The sequence below is a fragment of the Bubalus bubalis genome, chromosome 12 (genome assembly GCF_019923935.1).
Source record: "Bubalus bubalis isolate 160015118507 breed Murrah chromosome 12, NDDB_SH_1, whole genome shotgun sequence".
Lineage (NCBI taxonomy): Eukaryota > Metazoa > Chordata > Mammalia > Artiodactyla > Bovidae > Bubalus > Bubalus bubalis.
Genome location: NC_059168.1, coordinates 93,681,510 through 93,699,287, shown reverse-complemented (window position 1 = coordinate 93,699,287; position 17,778 = coordinate 93,681,510). Strand labels below are relative to the sequence as shown.

The following is a 17,778-nucleotide window of genomic DNA, read 5'->3' as shown; positions in this document are numbered from 1 at the left end:
ACACAGGAAGAGTCTGGTACATGAAGGAGCTCCTGACCCCAGAGTCCTCACTGCTAAACAAAGAAATCTGACACAAGCCCATCTTCCCTTTTCAGTTAGTGAATAAAAGAACCTGAGATTTACGTAGGACTTTCAACCTAACCTCTACGCCTACTATTTTCTTTAATCCTCCAAACAACGTTCTGAGATGGGCACAGAAGGGATCCTTACCCTCACTGCTGTAGGAGCAGTGAGGACCCCCCACTGCACGCCCCGGGGAATGGAGCCCTACACAGGTAAAGTGGCTTGTCTGAAGTAAAAGACCCAGTCTGTTCAGTAGCAGTGCCAGCATAAGAAAACAAATCTGGGGTGGTTCTTGTTTCTTATTCCTCTCTGTAGCTGAGCTCAGTGTATTCTTGGCATAGAAGACAATCTACAAATGCTCGTTGACATGAACTGACATAAGGAAAGCCGATATCTGGGCAGAGATCAAAACCTGGTGGGCCAGAAGAGCACTGGTGTGTCACAGAGCAGCTGCGATGTTAAAGGCATCACCTTATTTCTTTCTCTACAACCCGTTGTGCTAACCTACCTAAGGTCACAAAGCAGAGGCAGAACCAGGATGAGAGCCAAGGTTGGTGGGACTCCAATGCCTGCACTTAAAACCACTTGAAACAAATCAACATTCTATTTAATTTCTGAGCCTTTTTATTTAATTTGTTCAAACAGTTTAGACTCAAACTCCCTCAAAAATTACTAAATAGAATTAGGCATCCTTGTTCTACCATCAGAGTATTTTTCTAAAGTGCAATCGGCAAGTTATTAGCAGAGGACTCAAACATAGATAAGGACCAAAGGAGAGGAACTTATTAAAATAAGAAGGTAGTAACCACTGCTACCCTTTCAATAATCAGCAAACTTCAGGGTTCACTGCAGAGAAAGAAAGTAACCACTCAGAAGCTTCCTCATGAAATCCAGTTCTAAAAGGTAGAACAAGCAAAGACATAAAACTAGCCTGGTCGAGTTACATGAAAATGGCACTCAGCTACCGTGTACAAAAAGTAAGTTTCAACACTGACACAGAGACTGAGTTATGCATCATGATATGACAAGTATCGCCAAAAATGGACCATCAGAAGTGGCTCCTGACTCGTTCATTCACTCCCCCAGGCACAGTAAAGCACAATGGTGATAAGCGCCGACTTCAGAGTCTGAAATTCCTGGGATGTAATCTCAACACCATCCCTTACTAACTTTGTGCTGGCTGGGAGTTTTCTTCAATTTTCTAAGCTTCAGTATACACATCTATAAAATGACCTCACATAGGGCCTCTAAGGGTTAATTCACGATGTGTAGATACTATGCAAGGCTTCTGTGAACATATCAAGGAAAAAGACTGATAAAGTCACTATAAACACAGATCTTAAAACCCAAACACACACTAACTACACAAATGATTTAAGCAGAGAATGAAGTTCAAACTAAATACTGCTTTTAGCTCATGATTAAAACATGCCCTGAATGCAAATACTCCTAAATGCCAAAGAGTCTTCTGTTTCTCCAAATGGCAAATGGTTAGGATTACATTAATTGAGAGAGATTACTACTTGCAATAATATCTTTTCTCACAGGTAGTTTGAAGTCTAGCATATTCACTTTATGTTTGAAACAACAAATTTCAATGAAGCAATGGTTCAGAAATTCCATTTCACATTAGGCAGGATTCTACAGAACAAGGGTCAAGTCTTTCTTCTTGATCTAAGAAACCCACAGAGCCATCTCTTTTGGCATGGTTCTTGCTTCTTCTAAGCCTCACTTACTGGACTTATTTTAAAAAATTCCATTATAGAGACATGAAGAAACAGTTGCTCTTACATATTTCTGGAGTCAAAAACTTAAAAGACCTAATTTATTTTTTTCCCATTTCTCCCCACTAAACATGATGCACGGGTTGTCAGGCTCCTAGGACCATTCTTGATCTTCTGGAACAATGTAAATTGAAATTGCTTTTAGATCTTGTATCATAAGTGGAAGCAATTTTTTCTGTCTCAGCTCACTGACCCATGGAGGGACAGAAATTCAATAGACAGTTAAATGAGCTGATGTATGTGGTTAAATTTAAGATTAAGAGCAGGGGATCTATAACTCCTCAAGAAATTAAAACAAAAATTCAGTCTCATAATAAACTAAGAAGAAAGAAGAAAGGGCAGGAAAGAAAGAAAAAAAGAGAGCCAAGTAATGACAGATACTGAGCAAGATTTACAGCGACAAGGAAGACACAGAGCACAGAGAATGCAGACTGTGTGGGCAGCAGACCCACCTTGTGGCCATTTAAGATACTGCCACACCAAACTCCGTTCCTGTCGCCTTTGGCAAAAAGAGGCCATGCAACAGGCTGTCAGAAGACCCTAGTTCCAATGGGGCTTTTGTCACTGCCCAGTCACTATCAGTTGGGTAAGTCACTTGGCTTCTATAAGCCTGTTTCCATGTTTGACTTGCCCTTCACACCTCACAGGGTACTGTGAGGAACCAATGATATTCTTATAGAATCTATACAAATATTGGAAATTACAACATTGCAATTGCTAAAACACAAAAGACAACAAGAGTCTCCTGGACTAGCATGGGAGGTAAAGCATTCCCAATTCCCATCTTAATCAGGAAGTGCAACTGAGAAAAGGGAATCACAACTTTGCTTTTACATTAAAAAATAATGGAATGGGATTGAATGAGTTACAGAGCCAATATTTCCTTTCTAAATTCTATACCAAGAAACTGAAAAGCTAGTTTCCAAACCATTCACATGGTAGGAATCCCCTTTCCTATGTCCAGAGGGTCTCTAAGCTGCCCAAAGGTCCTATTCACTCACTGTGCCCCCTACCCCAGGCCCTCCCTGTCATGCAGTCCACATAATGCAGGGTTCATCACTGAACTTGCCAATGATTTTTCTTATTTTTGAGTACACAGATTATCACTGTGACTGAAGTCTTTTGCCAATAATTGGCTATTGCCTGTATCTGCTCTAATATTATTTGGTATTAAGTATAGCTGCAAGAGTAAAACTAATAATCATCACTAACTCAACTGTACATACCATACCCCACCTTTTAGCAGAAAAGCTCATTCTCTCATGTCCTGGTGAATCTGCAGGTTTTCCAGGATGAGTCAATTTCAAGAAAAAATTACTATTCTTCTCACCTGAAGCCATATGCAAGTAGGGAAAATCATCCAAAGTGTACCCTAACCATGCAGAGAGCTTTCCAGGACCAAAAGGAATTTTGTATCTAAGCAAATAATAATGTCAGCTGTGCGGGCTTGTTGACTTTAATTTCTTGGAAGCATAGGCAAGGAAAAAAAGACATCAGACACCTCCCATCTGGACTTGGGAAATAAAGAATCCATATATTATTAATGTGTTTCAAGCTAATGAAAACACAAAAGGTAAACCTTCGGCTAGATCTATTTTTAAGACTTGCCCAAATATCCATGTTAACACTTCTTTGTAAAACACTTGGAAGAAACTCAACAGAAAAGTCACTTATTCACTTGTCCAACCAATATTTATATGTCAGATCCTGTTCTTGTACTGGGGATTCAGCAATAAACAAAAAAGAGAAAGTGCTCTCTGTCAGAGGCTTAATTCCAGCATGGGTAGAGGGGAATGCAGACAATAATCAAACAAATAATGTTAAGTAGAAATAAGTGAAATGTGGAAAATACAAAAGGATAAGGAGATAGGGTGGAAAGAGCTGGGGGAGTGCTACTGTAGACACTGTAATTAGAGAAGGCTTCTCTGGTGACACGTTCACTGAGCCTATGACTTAAGAGGTTTGGGTAAAGCCATGTGGGCATCAAGGAGAACAACATTACAGGCAGAGAGACCAGCCAGTGCAAAGGTCTGAGGAGGGAACAAACTTCGCATGTAAGGAGGCTGGGGTGTCTGAAGTGGAAAGCATAAGGGGGAAAAGCAGCAGCAGCTGAAACTAGCCTGTCGGAGGGGAGATGGTGCCAAGTCTTGCAGGTCAACGCAAAGACTCTTGAATTTTATTCTGAGATAAGAAGTCATTAGAGTTTTAAGCATGTGAGAGATGAGATCAAGAAGAGTCTGGGAAGAAATCACTGTGAAAGCAGGAGGACCAAGGAAATTACTGGAAAATGCTAGAAGAGAAGGGAAGAGATGATTAGACTAGGGCATGGGTAAGGAAGGGGTTGAGAAGTGATCAGATTCAGGATGTAGTCTGATGGCAGAGCTTGGATGTGGAGGACGAAGATGTGAAGTGTGAGAAAGAAAGTAGGAGGGGCCGGTATCACGTTTTCAGGCCTGAGCAACCAGGTCCTACAAACAGGAGACAGGGGCACTGAGAAAGGAGCAGGTTTTGGAGGGGAGGGCAAGAAATCATAAGCAAATAAGAGGCAGCACCTTCCTGTATGTAAACCAGGTAGAAAGAGTAGCTCTAAGAAGTTCAGAGCTCACGTGGCTCTGCCCTTTCCACAAAGCCATCATCAGTGTTACTGAAAAGAGTCTGTCTGCTGGAAAATCCAAGAAGGGAATAATCGTAGTAGTCGCCATTGTTTCTTAAACCCTTACTCATTACCTGGCACTAAGGTAATCACTGTACACATACTGCAGTTAATCCTCACATGTAAAAACACTCAATCACAGCACCTAGCACGTGGTGAAATACCATTACATGTTAGCCATGGGACTTGTTAAGTATGTAGCATTTAAATTTAATAACTTTAATGACTGATTTCTGGAAGTTCTATTTCTTTTTTTGTTGTTCAAATCCCCCATTCACTTTACATCAGGATTCCTACCATTTCTCAGTCTAACAGGTAGTTTTACGTATTCTTGCTTTTACAAACAGGCCATTCCAAAGTCCTAGCTTTATGCAGAGACTCAGTTTCAGCTGCCTCCGGAAGGCCCCAAATCATGTCATAACTTCATGAGCATTAAAATCCTAACACACAGTTTGGTCCCATATTCCCCTGGGATGCCTCTTTTATTATCACACACACGAGCTTTGAGCAACTTTGTTTCAGGCACCTGGACATTTCTCCTTTTTCTTTCAAGTTCATCCAGGTATTTAAACATTTCTTGGGTCATACTTTATTTGGCATCTCCGAATGTTTAAAGAAGGGTAGCCTGAACTAGCTCACTATGACATATAACCAGAACCAGAAGTCCAGTAATACCTTACAGATGAGGAAACGGTGCCTTAAATAGGTCTGTGCTCTATGCAGTAGACAGTGAAGCTTCTCTCCTGACACAGAGGTCACAGTTTTACCTTCTGGAGTCACACCAAATAAACGTGACAGTCAGCCTTTTATGCACCCTATAAGCATCTCAATACAGCTATTTATTCTGTCTCCCATTTGCCTCCACCCTTCACATTCCAAACTAAACTCCCTCAATTATTTTTTCTTCTTTAAAAACAAAACTTTCATAACATGAACACAAGGAGATTCCTTTTTTTCAAACCTTAAAATAATACAAATCATAAATGCTCCACTGGAAGTGATAAACAGTGAATGGGTTTCCTTCATGTATTATTATTTTCATTTTAGGGAATTTATGGCCACAACAACAAAAACTGAAAGTTAAAGGATGACACAATAAAAATCATGAAACCTGAGTTCTGCCACTAACTAGCTATACAAAATTAGGTGGCTTTGTGCTTTGGTTTGTCTTCAAAATTGGAATAATAATTCTTTCCCTAGAGTTCAAAATGGGGAAAGCAATGAGATTAATTCATAGGCTGTAATATATATGAAACAATTTAGAAAATTATACAATACAAAGGAAAACATTATTAATGTATTATAAATGTTGACAGTTTTATCAGGAAGAGTGAGACACTAACAAAAGAATCTACATTAATGCAAAAATGACTTTACCTTCATGTTGCAAGCTAGTTCCATTAGTTTTTTTGCATTTTCTTCTGAGCGGTATCTCTTAGGAAGCTGAACCCTGAAGAATTTCAGGGCACCTTCAAAGTCTGTCAGTAGCAAGTCATCTTTGGAAGTCTTGAAGAAAGAAGAAAACACAACCATGTACAGAAAAGAAGCTTTTTTGCTATAAAGATGCTCAAGAAGTATTTCATAATCCCAGCACCTTTATAATCCCCAGAAGATAACTCTGCAGCCTTTGCCAGAGCTACGTGCATGTGTCCACTGCCAGGGACAGTGCTAGAGCACAGAGGCTGCTTAGAATGAGATTAGAAATGCCAGATAGCCCAGCTTACAAACAAGTGTGCACTGTACCTTTAATAACCCAAGGGCGACGTTAAATATAACACTTATTCCCTAAAAGAGAAAACACAGAAAACATTTTCAGTGTTTAGAACTGGACTATTAAGCTATTTGTCTTCAGAACAGCCCGCAATTTTAGAGAGACTGTAAAAACTTGAATAAAGAAATGGAGTATCTTGAAAATATTTTGGAAAATAAAAATTACAGGGCCACCAATGAAAAACTACTTAAGGTAGACCCAGTTTCCCATTCTTCTGAGAGAAGAGCTTTTCTACAGCTATTTTCACAGTTCAAGAATGCTTTCCAAAGTATACTATGCTTCCAAACTAAAAGATTCGTCATAAAATTGTGATCCCTCGTGAAATAATGCCTGGTGTCTCTTCCACTGCCCACTTGAAGGACAACAATCACCCTGTCCAGGAGTCCTATGTCCCAGAAATGAATCTGCTCAGGGTTCCCTCCAACCTGCCTTTCTTCATCTAATCATTCTAGGAGTGCTGGGGCAAAGGACAGCTGAGGGGAGGCACCAACATCTGCTGACCAAGTTAAACTTTAAAAGTTTCTAGGCCTCAGTTTCTATAACTAATAATCTCCCAATGGTTTTCTGAGCTAATTAGCTCAGAAAGTTTAAGTTACTTGGCCTGTCACCAGACCCACAGTAATTACTTAGTAGTTTTTTATAATAGTGAAAAACTAGATAAAGGTTTGCGATTAGGAATTGGTTACATAAATTACGATCTATCCAAAGAATGGAATATCTGACAGTAAGTAAGAATAATGGTATATTTCTGGAATGATGTTTTCTTATGTTTCAAGCTAGACAGAAGACACAGATTTTTAAATGGATTTTTGTATGTTTTAAATATGGGATAATTAAACAAAAAGGAGGATGGTACAGATGTATGTGTCTATAGATATTCAAGTATGAGATAAAAATAGGTTACGGAATAGCATATAAGCATAGTCATATTTTATATGCATATAAAGTCATAATATACATAATATACCATATGAAAAAACTGTTCCACACAGAACTTACACATACACATATATGAAAACACACACAAAAAGGCTGAAAGAATATACATCAAATGTTAAAAGTAGTTTTCCTTTAGACTGGGATCAGAAGTATTTTCACATCATTTTGCTTATACTTTCTATAACAAACATGTATTATTTTTGAAATTAGCTTTTTCTTCTTAGGCACACCCTCCAAAACCTAAAACTAAGCTGTGGCAAAGACTGTTATTTACTATAATATCTATTTTCTTTTAGTAATAGACTCTCAAGTTTAAGAAAATTTCTAGGCAGCTTAAAAAAAAATTATCCTTAGCAGCTAGGGATATGTGGTCATGTACCTAAGTTCTGGCCAACAAGAGGTTAAGTGGAAATGCAGTTGGAAATTCCAGGAAGTGTCTTTTAAAAGAGGGGGTACACCTCCTCTGAACCCCTAAACTTCCTAGCTTAAATAAAGAGATAGTGTTTGGAGCACTCATCAGCCATACAGAACAGAGCTGCACTCTGGGCAAGGCAGTTACTGCCTGTGACACAGGAGGGACACTACAAACAAAAGCCTAAGTGCTGTGGCCTCTGATACGCACCTCACATAAAAGCAGGTCGATGATATGGAAGACCATGTAGAGAGGGAATTTCGCAGTGAAGAGCGTAAGAAACCACTGGGAGGCATACATGTGCGCTTCAAGGCTTATGTCCAGGAAGTGGTTGTACAGGTCAGGGATGTATTCCTGAAATAGCAGACTGATTAGCTTTATGCACATATGCAGCTGTTTAAGTCTCACTCAGGAGGCTCATAAATCTGCCAACAATAGGTCAAAAATGTCATATATTTGTGTTTTTATAAAAACTGAAAAAGTGCTCAGAAGAACACTTATCATCTGGTATGAAACTGGCACTGGACTCTCATTTTCAGTTCACAAAGTAGCTCTGAAGAGGAATCCCCACATGGTGACAAATATCTGAAAGGACAGTTTTTCTAAGTTATGAAATGTTTGGCAAAGTTTGTTTCACTTTTGTTAGGAGATTCCCAACCAGTCAGCTTCAGAGCCTTGGTAAGTATTTCTTGACTGAGTTTGCTGCGTTAAAATAAAGGCTTCTACACCCATCTGATCTTCTGGGTGTTTATGAGACTGAAAACCTGGCTCACACCCATCAGGTTAACACCTTATTAATCTTGGCATCATTATTACATGGAGAGAAATGAAATACACTAAACCTGATCCTGGATGGCTAAGGAATCACTACTGCTCCTTGGCACCATTTCTTCAATCCTGTTCGTCCCAGTCCTGTACCCTTATTGGCAAATGCAAGCTGGATTCTCTTTTTACCTGCATGAGGCGCTCCAACTGGTAAAATTTGCAATGCAAATCTTCAAAGTTTTGTTTGAAAAGTTCCCTGAGACCATAGTCAAACATGATCTTGACCAGAACACTGAATGCTTGTTCCTCAGGCATCTGTAACAGGGAAAGAGGGAAGGGGTGGGAGGATCAAAAATACATACAGAAGTTTTTCAGTATGTAAAATTCATCCCTAAACTCTCTTATTTGAATACTAGGAAATTTAGTGGTATGCAGTAACTCAGATCTCAGTTGTGTTACGTTTTTATAACATTCATTCTTTCAACCAGGAAATATTTAATAATGCCTACTCTATGTCAGACACTGTTGCTGTCCTTGAGGAGCCTCTCATACAATTAATAACTAAATCTCCTACAATAACTAAAATGAATTAGAAAGATCAGTGGGAACACAAGAACAAAAAAGACTGAGTATTCCAGAGGGAGCTAGGAATAGGCTTTAGAGGGAGGACAAGATTCGAACCGAGTAAGAACAGGCCTACTGCACGAGTATATGTTTCACCTTCCCCAATCACGAGACCTTTGTTAAATCATTTTACCTCCTTAACTGTTAATTCATTTCAGTCAAAATGTTCTTCTTCCTCATTGTTGCTAAAAACATGGCTAGTTACAGAAGAACCTTATGTATTCTAATATTTGGAGTAATGCTTCAGGTATTACAGTAACGCTTGCAGTAACACTTAAAATACTACAAAAAGCCTCCCTCACTTCACTTCTATTTACAGATGCTACCACTTATATATCTTCCGTAACTTTATGGAAAAATATCTTCTTGAGAACTTGGCAAATGTCTAGTTTTCAAAATATAAAAAGAACACTGGAAATATTTAAGGCATGATGTGACCATAGCAAGCTTTTCAAATGTCAGGAAGGTGAATGGGTTTCTGTTGAACACGATGATGACGGTGGGCTGAGCAAAGAAACTGGGAATAAAGCAAAGCTAAAGAGCAAATCAGACTAAGTAATGAAATGAGAAAAGGATAGCAAATCATTGTTGGAAAGGTAAGGGCATCGGGGGCAAAGGACCAGACCTTTGAGGTCTTTATCATCAAGACAACTTCACTCCTCACTGGCTGAGGGAGACATGGCCTGCCTAGAGTGACATTTCTGATGTTACGCAGCACATGTGCCCCTGCTCTGAATCAAACACTTATTTTAAACACAATGGCAAGCAGCACAGAGTTCAAACCAAGATACTGGGGATTTGATTGGGAAACTCATTTTAAAAGTGTTGTGATACTTAAATGGGGATAAACGTCCTTGCACTAAAGTTGAGAACAAAGACAAACCATATAGACTTGGTGAGACTCTGAGATATTAAAGTATGATGAAAACAACAAAACAAAAATTTAAAACTTGACCTCATGATGCAGTGTTAATCAGCTTGAAGGTGAGAATCATTTCACAATGCATAGTATATCAAATCATCACATTTTACACCTTATATACACAATTTTAATTTGTCAATTACATGTAAATAAGACTGGGGGAAAAACACTTGACTTTTTCTTTATCAATGTCATAGCTTTGTCAAATTTTTGCATGCCTACCAATACCAATCAGCTAGGTTCATAGCAAGAAGATGTAAAGTGGTTTTGTTACACTTGTATTACAACCTACACAAAATGGATTAAACCTCTCCAGCAACTTCCTCTCCTTAGAGAAACAAAATCTAGACTGTGTGGCCTGGCCTCCACAGCTCTCCTTCAAATCGGTCTTGGCCTCTCTAGCTCCCTCCCCCACTCCCCATGGCTCCTGATGCTCCGGTCACACTGCCCTTCTTTCAGTTCCTTCCAGATGCCAAGTTTTCCCCATTTCAGGGCTTCTATATACTATACTCGGAGAAGGCAATGGCACCCCACTCCAGTACTCTTGCCTGGAAAATCCCATGGACGGAGGAGCCTGGTGGGCTGCAGTCCATGGGATCGCTAAGAGTCGGACACAACTGAGTGACTTCACTTTCACTTTCATGCATTGGAGAAGGAAATGGCAACCCACTCCAGTGTTCTTGCTTGGAGAATCCCAGGGATGGGGGAGCCTGGTGGGCTGCCATCTACGGGGTCACACAGAGTCAGACACGACTGAAGCGACTTAGCAGCAGCATATACTATACTATTCTCTTTGCCGGGAATGCGCTACTCTCCACTCTAGTTCTCAAAATAGTTCTATTATTTTTACAACAATGTATAAAGAAAGTTAAATGATACAGAAAAGTACAAAAGAGAATGGATGCCCCTTTTCCTTTTTCAGGGTTCCTGTTAGAGGTTACCTTGCCAGAGAAGTCTGTAAATGAGGCTTCCTTGTTATTATCCTGTATCATACTTTTCACTGTACCTTCATAGAGCCACTGAAATTAACAATGACATACTTGCACTGCTTTTTTGCCTACAACTAGCTCTGCATCCACAAGGACTGGGGCCATATTTACTTTATTCACTCCTGATGTCTATCTAGCACAGTTCAGACCATAACAGGTGCTCAAAAACTCTCCTACCACCATCTGTGGGGTATTTTGCCAAACATTTTAACTTGAATCATGAGGAAATGATCAGACAAATCAAGAATTTGGGATGTCTTACAAGGCTTGAATTTTCCAAATTGTCAATGGCATGGGACACACAAAAAGGCAAAGAGGACAGTTTAGATTAAAAATAAAAAGCAATGACAATCAAATGTGATGTTTGAATCTTTACTGATCTGGGTTAGGAAAAAAAGAGCTATAAGGACTTCACTGAGTAAATACGGAAAACTGAATGTGGACTGTGGGTAAGACATTGCTGATTTGTTAGATCTGCCTGTGATATTCTGGTTAGGTCCTCAGGAGATACATACATAAGTATTTAGGAGTGGAATATTTTTATATTTGCTACTTATATTATCCAAAAGTAATTTCAAAAAATTCTTCCATAAAAATATAAAACACCCGTGTTCTGTGTGTGTGAAAAAGGAAGGAAAAGAGATGCAGAGAAGGCAGTGTGGAAGAATAATGAACTGATAAATTAAGTCAAGTGTATACAGGTGTTCACCTTAACAATTTTTCAATTCTGTTGTGGATTTAAAGAAACACTAAGAAGAGGGAGGATAAAGGTCTTTGCTGAATGAATGAATAAAATGGCACGGAAGCAAGCCAACTTCGCCGTTCTAGCCCAATACATAAATCTCAAAGCAAAGACTGATGACAGCTGCTACTTTAGAGAAGATAAAACGTCCCCAAAGGGTTTAACCAAGACTAAAGTCTGTCCAATTATCCTAGTAATAAAAAAAGTTCTGCCCTTGTACCAATTTTCAACACTGTCATTTATTTTTACCATGTTTCTCTCCCATGATGACATTGTATTAAGAAAAAGGTTTCCGGATATAGGAGTTAACACTCATGCACTAGAGTCTGCCCAAAGGCAATACAAAGCCATGATCAAGTCTGAGGCAGGACATGTGTTAAGAAATACACAGAGACCTAATTACTCACATGGAGAAGCAGAACAGCAGCGAGAAATGACTGGCCTTGGCAATAGCCAATCTCTTCATCATACACAGAATAAGCCTGGGGGGAAAAAACCACAGGAGGTGTAAATGAATGTAGCCAGTCTTAAAAACAAAACAAAACACAAAACTTTATTTATTTGGCTGCACTGGGTCTTAGTTGCAGCATGTGAGGTCTTTGAGTTGTTGTACGGGGGAGCTAGTTCTCTGACCAGGCAGGGGTCGAACCTAGGCCCCTTGCCTTGGGAGCTGGGAGTCTCAGCCAACGGGCCACCCGGGAAGTCCCAAACGCAGCCACTCTTGAGTCATAGTTGCCTTACAGAAACTCGGAACACAGGAACCCCAAAAATGCTACCCCCACTCCACTATGGCATTCTGATGGTCACTGAATGATGCAAACATTTCTCTTCAATTCCAACTTTTCTTTTCAATACATAAACCTGTCATGCCACTTCTTGTAGCCAGGGAGCAGTAAGGTTAAGCAAAAATTATTTTAGCACTAAAAAAAACATTGTCATTCTGTCTGTCTTTGCTCACGCTTTTTTTTCTTCTCTGCCTGGAAAACGTGCTCTTCCTTAAGGTTCCAAACATATCCCCTTTTCCCAGGATTCTTTCTCTCCTCGGTAGGTCTATGGTACTTACTACAAATGTATGCTTATTACAGCACTTAACACACTGCATTTTAGAGGTCCCTCCTCTCTACTAGACTCGTAACTTCATATGGGCAGGGTGGTGCCCTATTCAACCTAGCAGCACATCAACACATGCCAGGCACTCACCAAACACTGGCAATGTTTATATGTGTAAACATGCTTTCATAAATTCAGGTGAAATTCAATATAATCTCATTATATCCCCCACTTTGTCAAATTTTATTTGATGAGAGGGCCTACAGAACAAGAAACACCCATCTTTTCCAAAAACAAGATGCACAGAGAGATTTAGAAATGATCTTTTATAATTTAATGAGACAACTTTCTACCTATCAAATCAGTAGAAACTAACAAGTGTTAAAACCAGTTTCATTAAGGCTGTTAAAAACTAGCAGTAACATATGCTAACACAGGTCTGTGGAAAGCTATTTGACAATACGGATGAAGGTACTAATAAACATTTGATTAGTAAAGAAAGATTCAAGGTTTCACAGTTAATAGTTGTGCTGGAACTCCACAACTGCTAATGTCTGGTCTGGCTCTTAGGCCCACTACTTACATTCCTTATTTGTATGATGAGAATAATCACAGTATTTATATAATAGAGCTGATGTATTATTCTTAGTCCCCTCAAGTAAAGTACTTAGTGTATGGCTTTACCAATTATGTCCTAGAATAAAAACCTATTAAATTTTCTATAGGTACAGAATGGAGGGGAGCATTTTCTATAGGTATAGAATGGAGGGGAGCATTCCTGAAGGAACGCATACAGACATGAAAGTACGTAACACATTTGGGAAATGTTTGGAATGTAAGGTTCACGGAGGATGTAAGGAAATATGGGGAAGAAAAGGCATTTCATTAATTCATCAACATTTAGTGAGCACCTACTATAATATGGCATGCACCGTGCCAAGGGCTATAGATGCTAATATATGTAAGAAATGATTCTTGCCCTTGAGAAGTTCACAGTTCAGTTGGGAAGTCTGACAAGCAAATCAACCAGAGTACAGTGAGAAGTTCAATATGATTGAAGCATAAAATATTTAGGGAATAAGCCAGGATATATTACAGAATGCCTTTAATACTAAGCTAATGGATTTAGGAACAGGAAATAAACTAAGGAATTTTGATTCCATTCTGTGGGCTTAACAGACGCCACTAAAATGATCCTGTTCTAGGGTCAACACAGAGAAAATAATAAATAGGCTTGAACCCAAAGGCAGGGAGACTAATGCAAGGCAGCTTTTATGTAAGTGCCAGCAACATATGATAGTGGCCTGTACCAGGGCAGTGAATAGAGAGGGAAGTACTGCTGCAAGAGACAACAATCATATCAAACTGAAGGTGGCCAAAGGAAGGAACTGAAAAATGATTGTATCTTCAGCAAGACAACGGCATGGGGGTAAAAGGACTGTTTTTCATTAAAAGAGATGTAACAACTAACCACAGTGGGAATATTGCTGGATCCTGATTCTAACTAAACTGTACAGACATTTAGGGAAATCTGATTATGGAACAGCAACTGGATGGTATTGCTCGTTAATGCCACAGGTGGATAATGATCTTATTTTTTTGATGTGTGGTGAAGACTTTAGGACTGTGATGTTTGAAGTTTGCTTTAAAGCACTTTAGGGAAGATGAAGCAACTGTGGCAATATGCTGATAAATTCTGGGTAGGGATATAAACAAACTCATTTACACTATTCAACTTCTATGGATGTTTGAAAATTTTCATAATGAAGTATGTTTTTAAATGGACTGTATTATTATACCTTTTCTGATATACTTGACAGACTTCTGCAAGGAGATCAAAAAGCAGCTGGAAATTCAGGCCTTGAGCTGATGTAGATTCGGAAACATTTATGCAGTGGTGACAACTGAGGCTGCGGGTGGAGGGAGTCACCCGGGAGACAGTGGAGCCACGGTAACCAGTGGCTGAGCGCCCAGAGGAAGGCCTCTGTTTTAGGGACTCGCGCATGTGAGATAAAAAGTCATGTGGGAGGGAATCAACGAAATTGTTACAGAAGTGAGAGCTTAACCAGGAGGAGGAGAAATCAGGAGCAGATAGAGCTGTAATTAAGATCATCATGAGAGAGAAACCACAGCATAGGGGGTCAGGAGTATGGGATCAGAGTCAGTGAGAACAGGGTTTCTTTCTGGGACATTTTTCAGGAAGGTGAGGGATAGTTAGATTGTTTCCTTAAATGGGAAGCACAACTGAGAAGAGGTTAAAAAGGATGATGACAAGAGGATCACAACAGAAATGATAGCTCTGTAAGTTCTATGAGGAAACTGAAATTAAACCCAAAAAATAGTTTGCTAAGTTCCAAGCGTCTTTATGGTTTAAAGCATCTGGTTTATCACTGGGGCTTCCGTGGTGGCTCAGACAGTAAAGTATCCTCCTGCGATGCAGGTGACCCAGGTTGAATCCTGGGTCAGGAAAATCCCCTGGAGAAAGGAATGGCTACCCAATGCAGTATTCTTGCCTGGAGAATTCCATGGACAGAAGAGTCTGGTGGGCTATAGTCCATGGGGTCCCAGAGTCAGACATGACTGAGTGGCTAACACTTCCAATTTATCATTGGAGACATTGTCTTTTATTGCTAGTCTGTCCTAAAACTAGCCGTTGGTTTTGCCTTCTCAACCATAATATGCAAATTCCTTGAGGGTATGTCTTGTGCCTTATACTTCCTATATAGTAGGTGCTACATAGGTACTTGCTTAGTTTTAGGGGGAATAGACCAAAGCCTAGTTCTGAGGACCAAGAAAGTCAAATTCATCACTTACAATGTGAATACTAAAAAGGAGTTTGTAATGCCGTAGGACTCAGAGGCTTGTAACATAAAACCAACTCGTGAGTCTAAATGTGGTACCAGGGAACTACTGACTGAAAAGTCCTGATTAAAAGAAATCCTACCATTTTATTTTAAATTATTTCCTGTTCACCATGAATCTAAAATTGTGTTGTTACTTTTGGTTTTACAAAAACTATTCTCTTTTTTTGCATTCTTGGACATAAAATACAAATTACATTTTGCAGTTATCTTTTGCATAATTCCAAAGGAACAGAATAACCACCTAAAACAGTCTTTTTTTGGGTATGAAATACCTTGCATATTTTATATAAAGAATCTTGTCCATCTCCTCCTGTGTCCTTAAAGTAGTCATGGGCTGGGAATGTCCGGTTAATATCACGAGTGATAGCACTGTCCTGGGGAGACTCCTGTGGAAACACCAGGAAGCAAGAAGGTTCAGTAGTCAGTGATGATGTACTTGTCTAGGCTAATACAACAAGGTTGTCTTCTAATTTACCTGCTTTAAAATGCTGCAGGAACATACATACACACATGCATGCCTGCGTCTTCAGGGAAGGAAAAGCAAATACTAAGGGGGGAAAAAGAAAGAAAGAAAAGAGACCCGTTTCACTGTATACACCTCATGTATACTCCATCTCTGCTGCAAGGAAGTGCAGGTGATAACCTTTCTATTGTTAAGAAGGAAAATGTGTTTCAAAGCGGATTTCCCATAGGAAAATACTCAATCTAACCTCAAAAGAAAGAGGCAAAATGCTCCTGTTAGAAAAACTGGGTACAAAAATTGCTGCTTTAATTGATCCTTTGGCACAAAACTAATGGGCCAGGTTCTCAAAGGGAAAACAGAAGTTCCCGGATTGGAACTTACCCAGGGGCAAATGGCATAAAAACTCACACAGCTGTCTACTCAATATGAAACTAGACTATCAAATGCCAAGGGGAAAAAAAAAATGCCAAGGGATTCAAATGGGCTATGGGAAAATATCCCTTGCTTTTTTACCAATGGAGAAAAACTGTTTCCTCTTCTACAATAAGTAATTAAAACTAAACGAATGTCAGTAATGCACAAAATATGCCAAACACCCAGCTTTTCTAATAGCTTCCCTTTGTTAAATTTTATTTGCTCATGTGCTAAAGAATTGGAGCACAGAAACATGACCTTCTGTTTTAGCAATGCATTGTCTTCATAGCTAAGACAACAGACTTGATTCTCCTCAGTGAGACTGCATTATATTCAGCACACCATCTAAGAGCCTGACACTCTTGTTTCAAATGAAAAATTAGTAATTTTTTTTTTGGGGTCTGGTAATTTTTCTAGCCTTTTAGGTAATCAGGTTCCCAGGGCCGTAAATATTTTACAGTTGTGGAATCTAAAATAACTTTACATTAAAAAATTTTTTTTACTGTATAAATTTGACATGTAACATCATGTAAATGTACAGTGTAGAGCACGTTACTCTCCATGGAGTCGCAGAGTCGACTGAGTGACAGTTCCACTTTGATCCATTTATACTGTATTGTAAAATGACTGCCAGTGTAGCAGTATCACATTATAGTTCAGTATTACTGTCTACATACATACTGTGCTTAGATTTTTGGCTTATTTACTACTCATTATTACTACTCATTACAAAGTTTGTATGCTTAAATACTAGTCTTATCCTTTCAACCTCCATCATTAGTGAGCTAACTTTAAGCCTATGCTCTTTCTTAACCTGCGAACTATTTAAGCCTACAGTGACACTGCCAAACTGCTTTCCAAAGAGATCTGCTGGCAGACTACCAGGATTTTTTATTTTTCTGACTACTAGTTTGTAATGCATCAGTAACAACAGTCAGGGCAGCTCTGAGCTGTGGTGATCCCTGACAGCACAAAATGCAAGGTGAGAATTAAAGACTACAGTGGTTATTTGCCTGGTGGCAGCTTCTAGGCTGTAACACACAGACAGGAAACAGAGCTGGGGACAGGGAGTACTTCCCTGAGTTGAGAAAACAGACAGCAGAATTCAGGGAGGGCAAGGTAGCTAGACTCCGCAGCTCAGAGTACCAAAGAGAAAAGCTGAACAGGAGGAGGTCTGCAAAGCTACCTAGAGGGGTCCCTATGAGTCACAAAATCATAAAGAAAAAGATGATAAACTGGAATTCATCAAATTAAAAATCTTTAATATTCAAAACTTAGTGTTAAAAACATGAAAAATGGAAGCCATGAACAGGATAAATCACC

At 39.3% G+C, this 17,778-nt stretch overlaps 1 protein-coding gene across 7 annotated transcripts in view; it reads right to left on the bottom strand.

Annotated features, from left to right (window-relative positions):
- RABGAP1 (RAB GTPase activating protein 1) overlaps positions 1–17,778 on the bottom strand; it is a 168,723-nt gene that overhangs the window by 22,620 nt on the left and 128,325 nt on the right. For all 7 annotated transcript variants that reach the window (XM_025261634.3, XM_044926321.2, XM_044926319.2 and 4 more), the window contains 6 exons: positions 15,851–15,964; positions 12,072–12,146; positions 8,577–8,702; positions 7,833–7,976; positions 6,244–6,285; positions 5,878–6,006 (listed from right to left, as the gene is read on the bottom strand). In XM_025261634.3, coding sequence (XP_025117419.1) covers positions 5,878–6,006; positions 6,244–6,285; positions 7,833–7,976; positions 8,577–8,702; positions 12,072–12,146; positions 15,851–15,964 — 630 coding nt within the window. The remainder of the gene's footprint in view (positions 1–5,877; positions 6,007–6,243; positions 6,286–7,832; positions 7,977–8,576; positions 8,703–12,071; positions 12,147–15,850; positions 15,965–17,778) is intronic.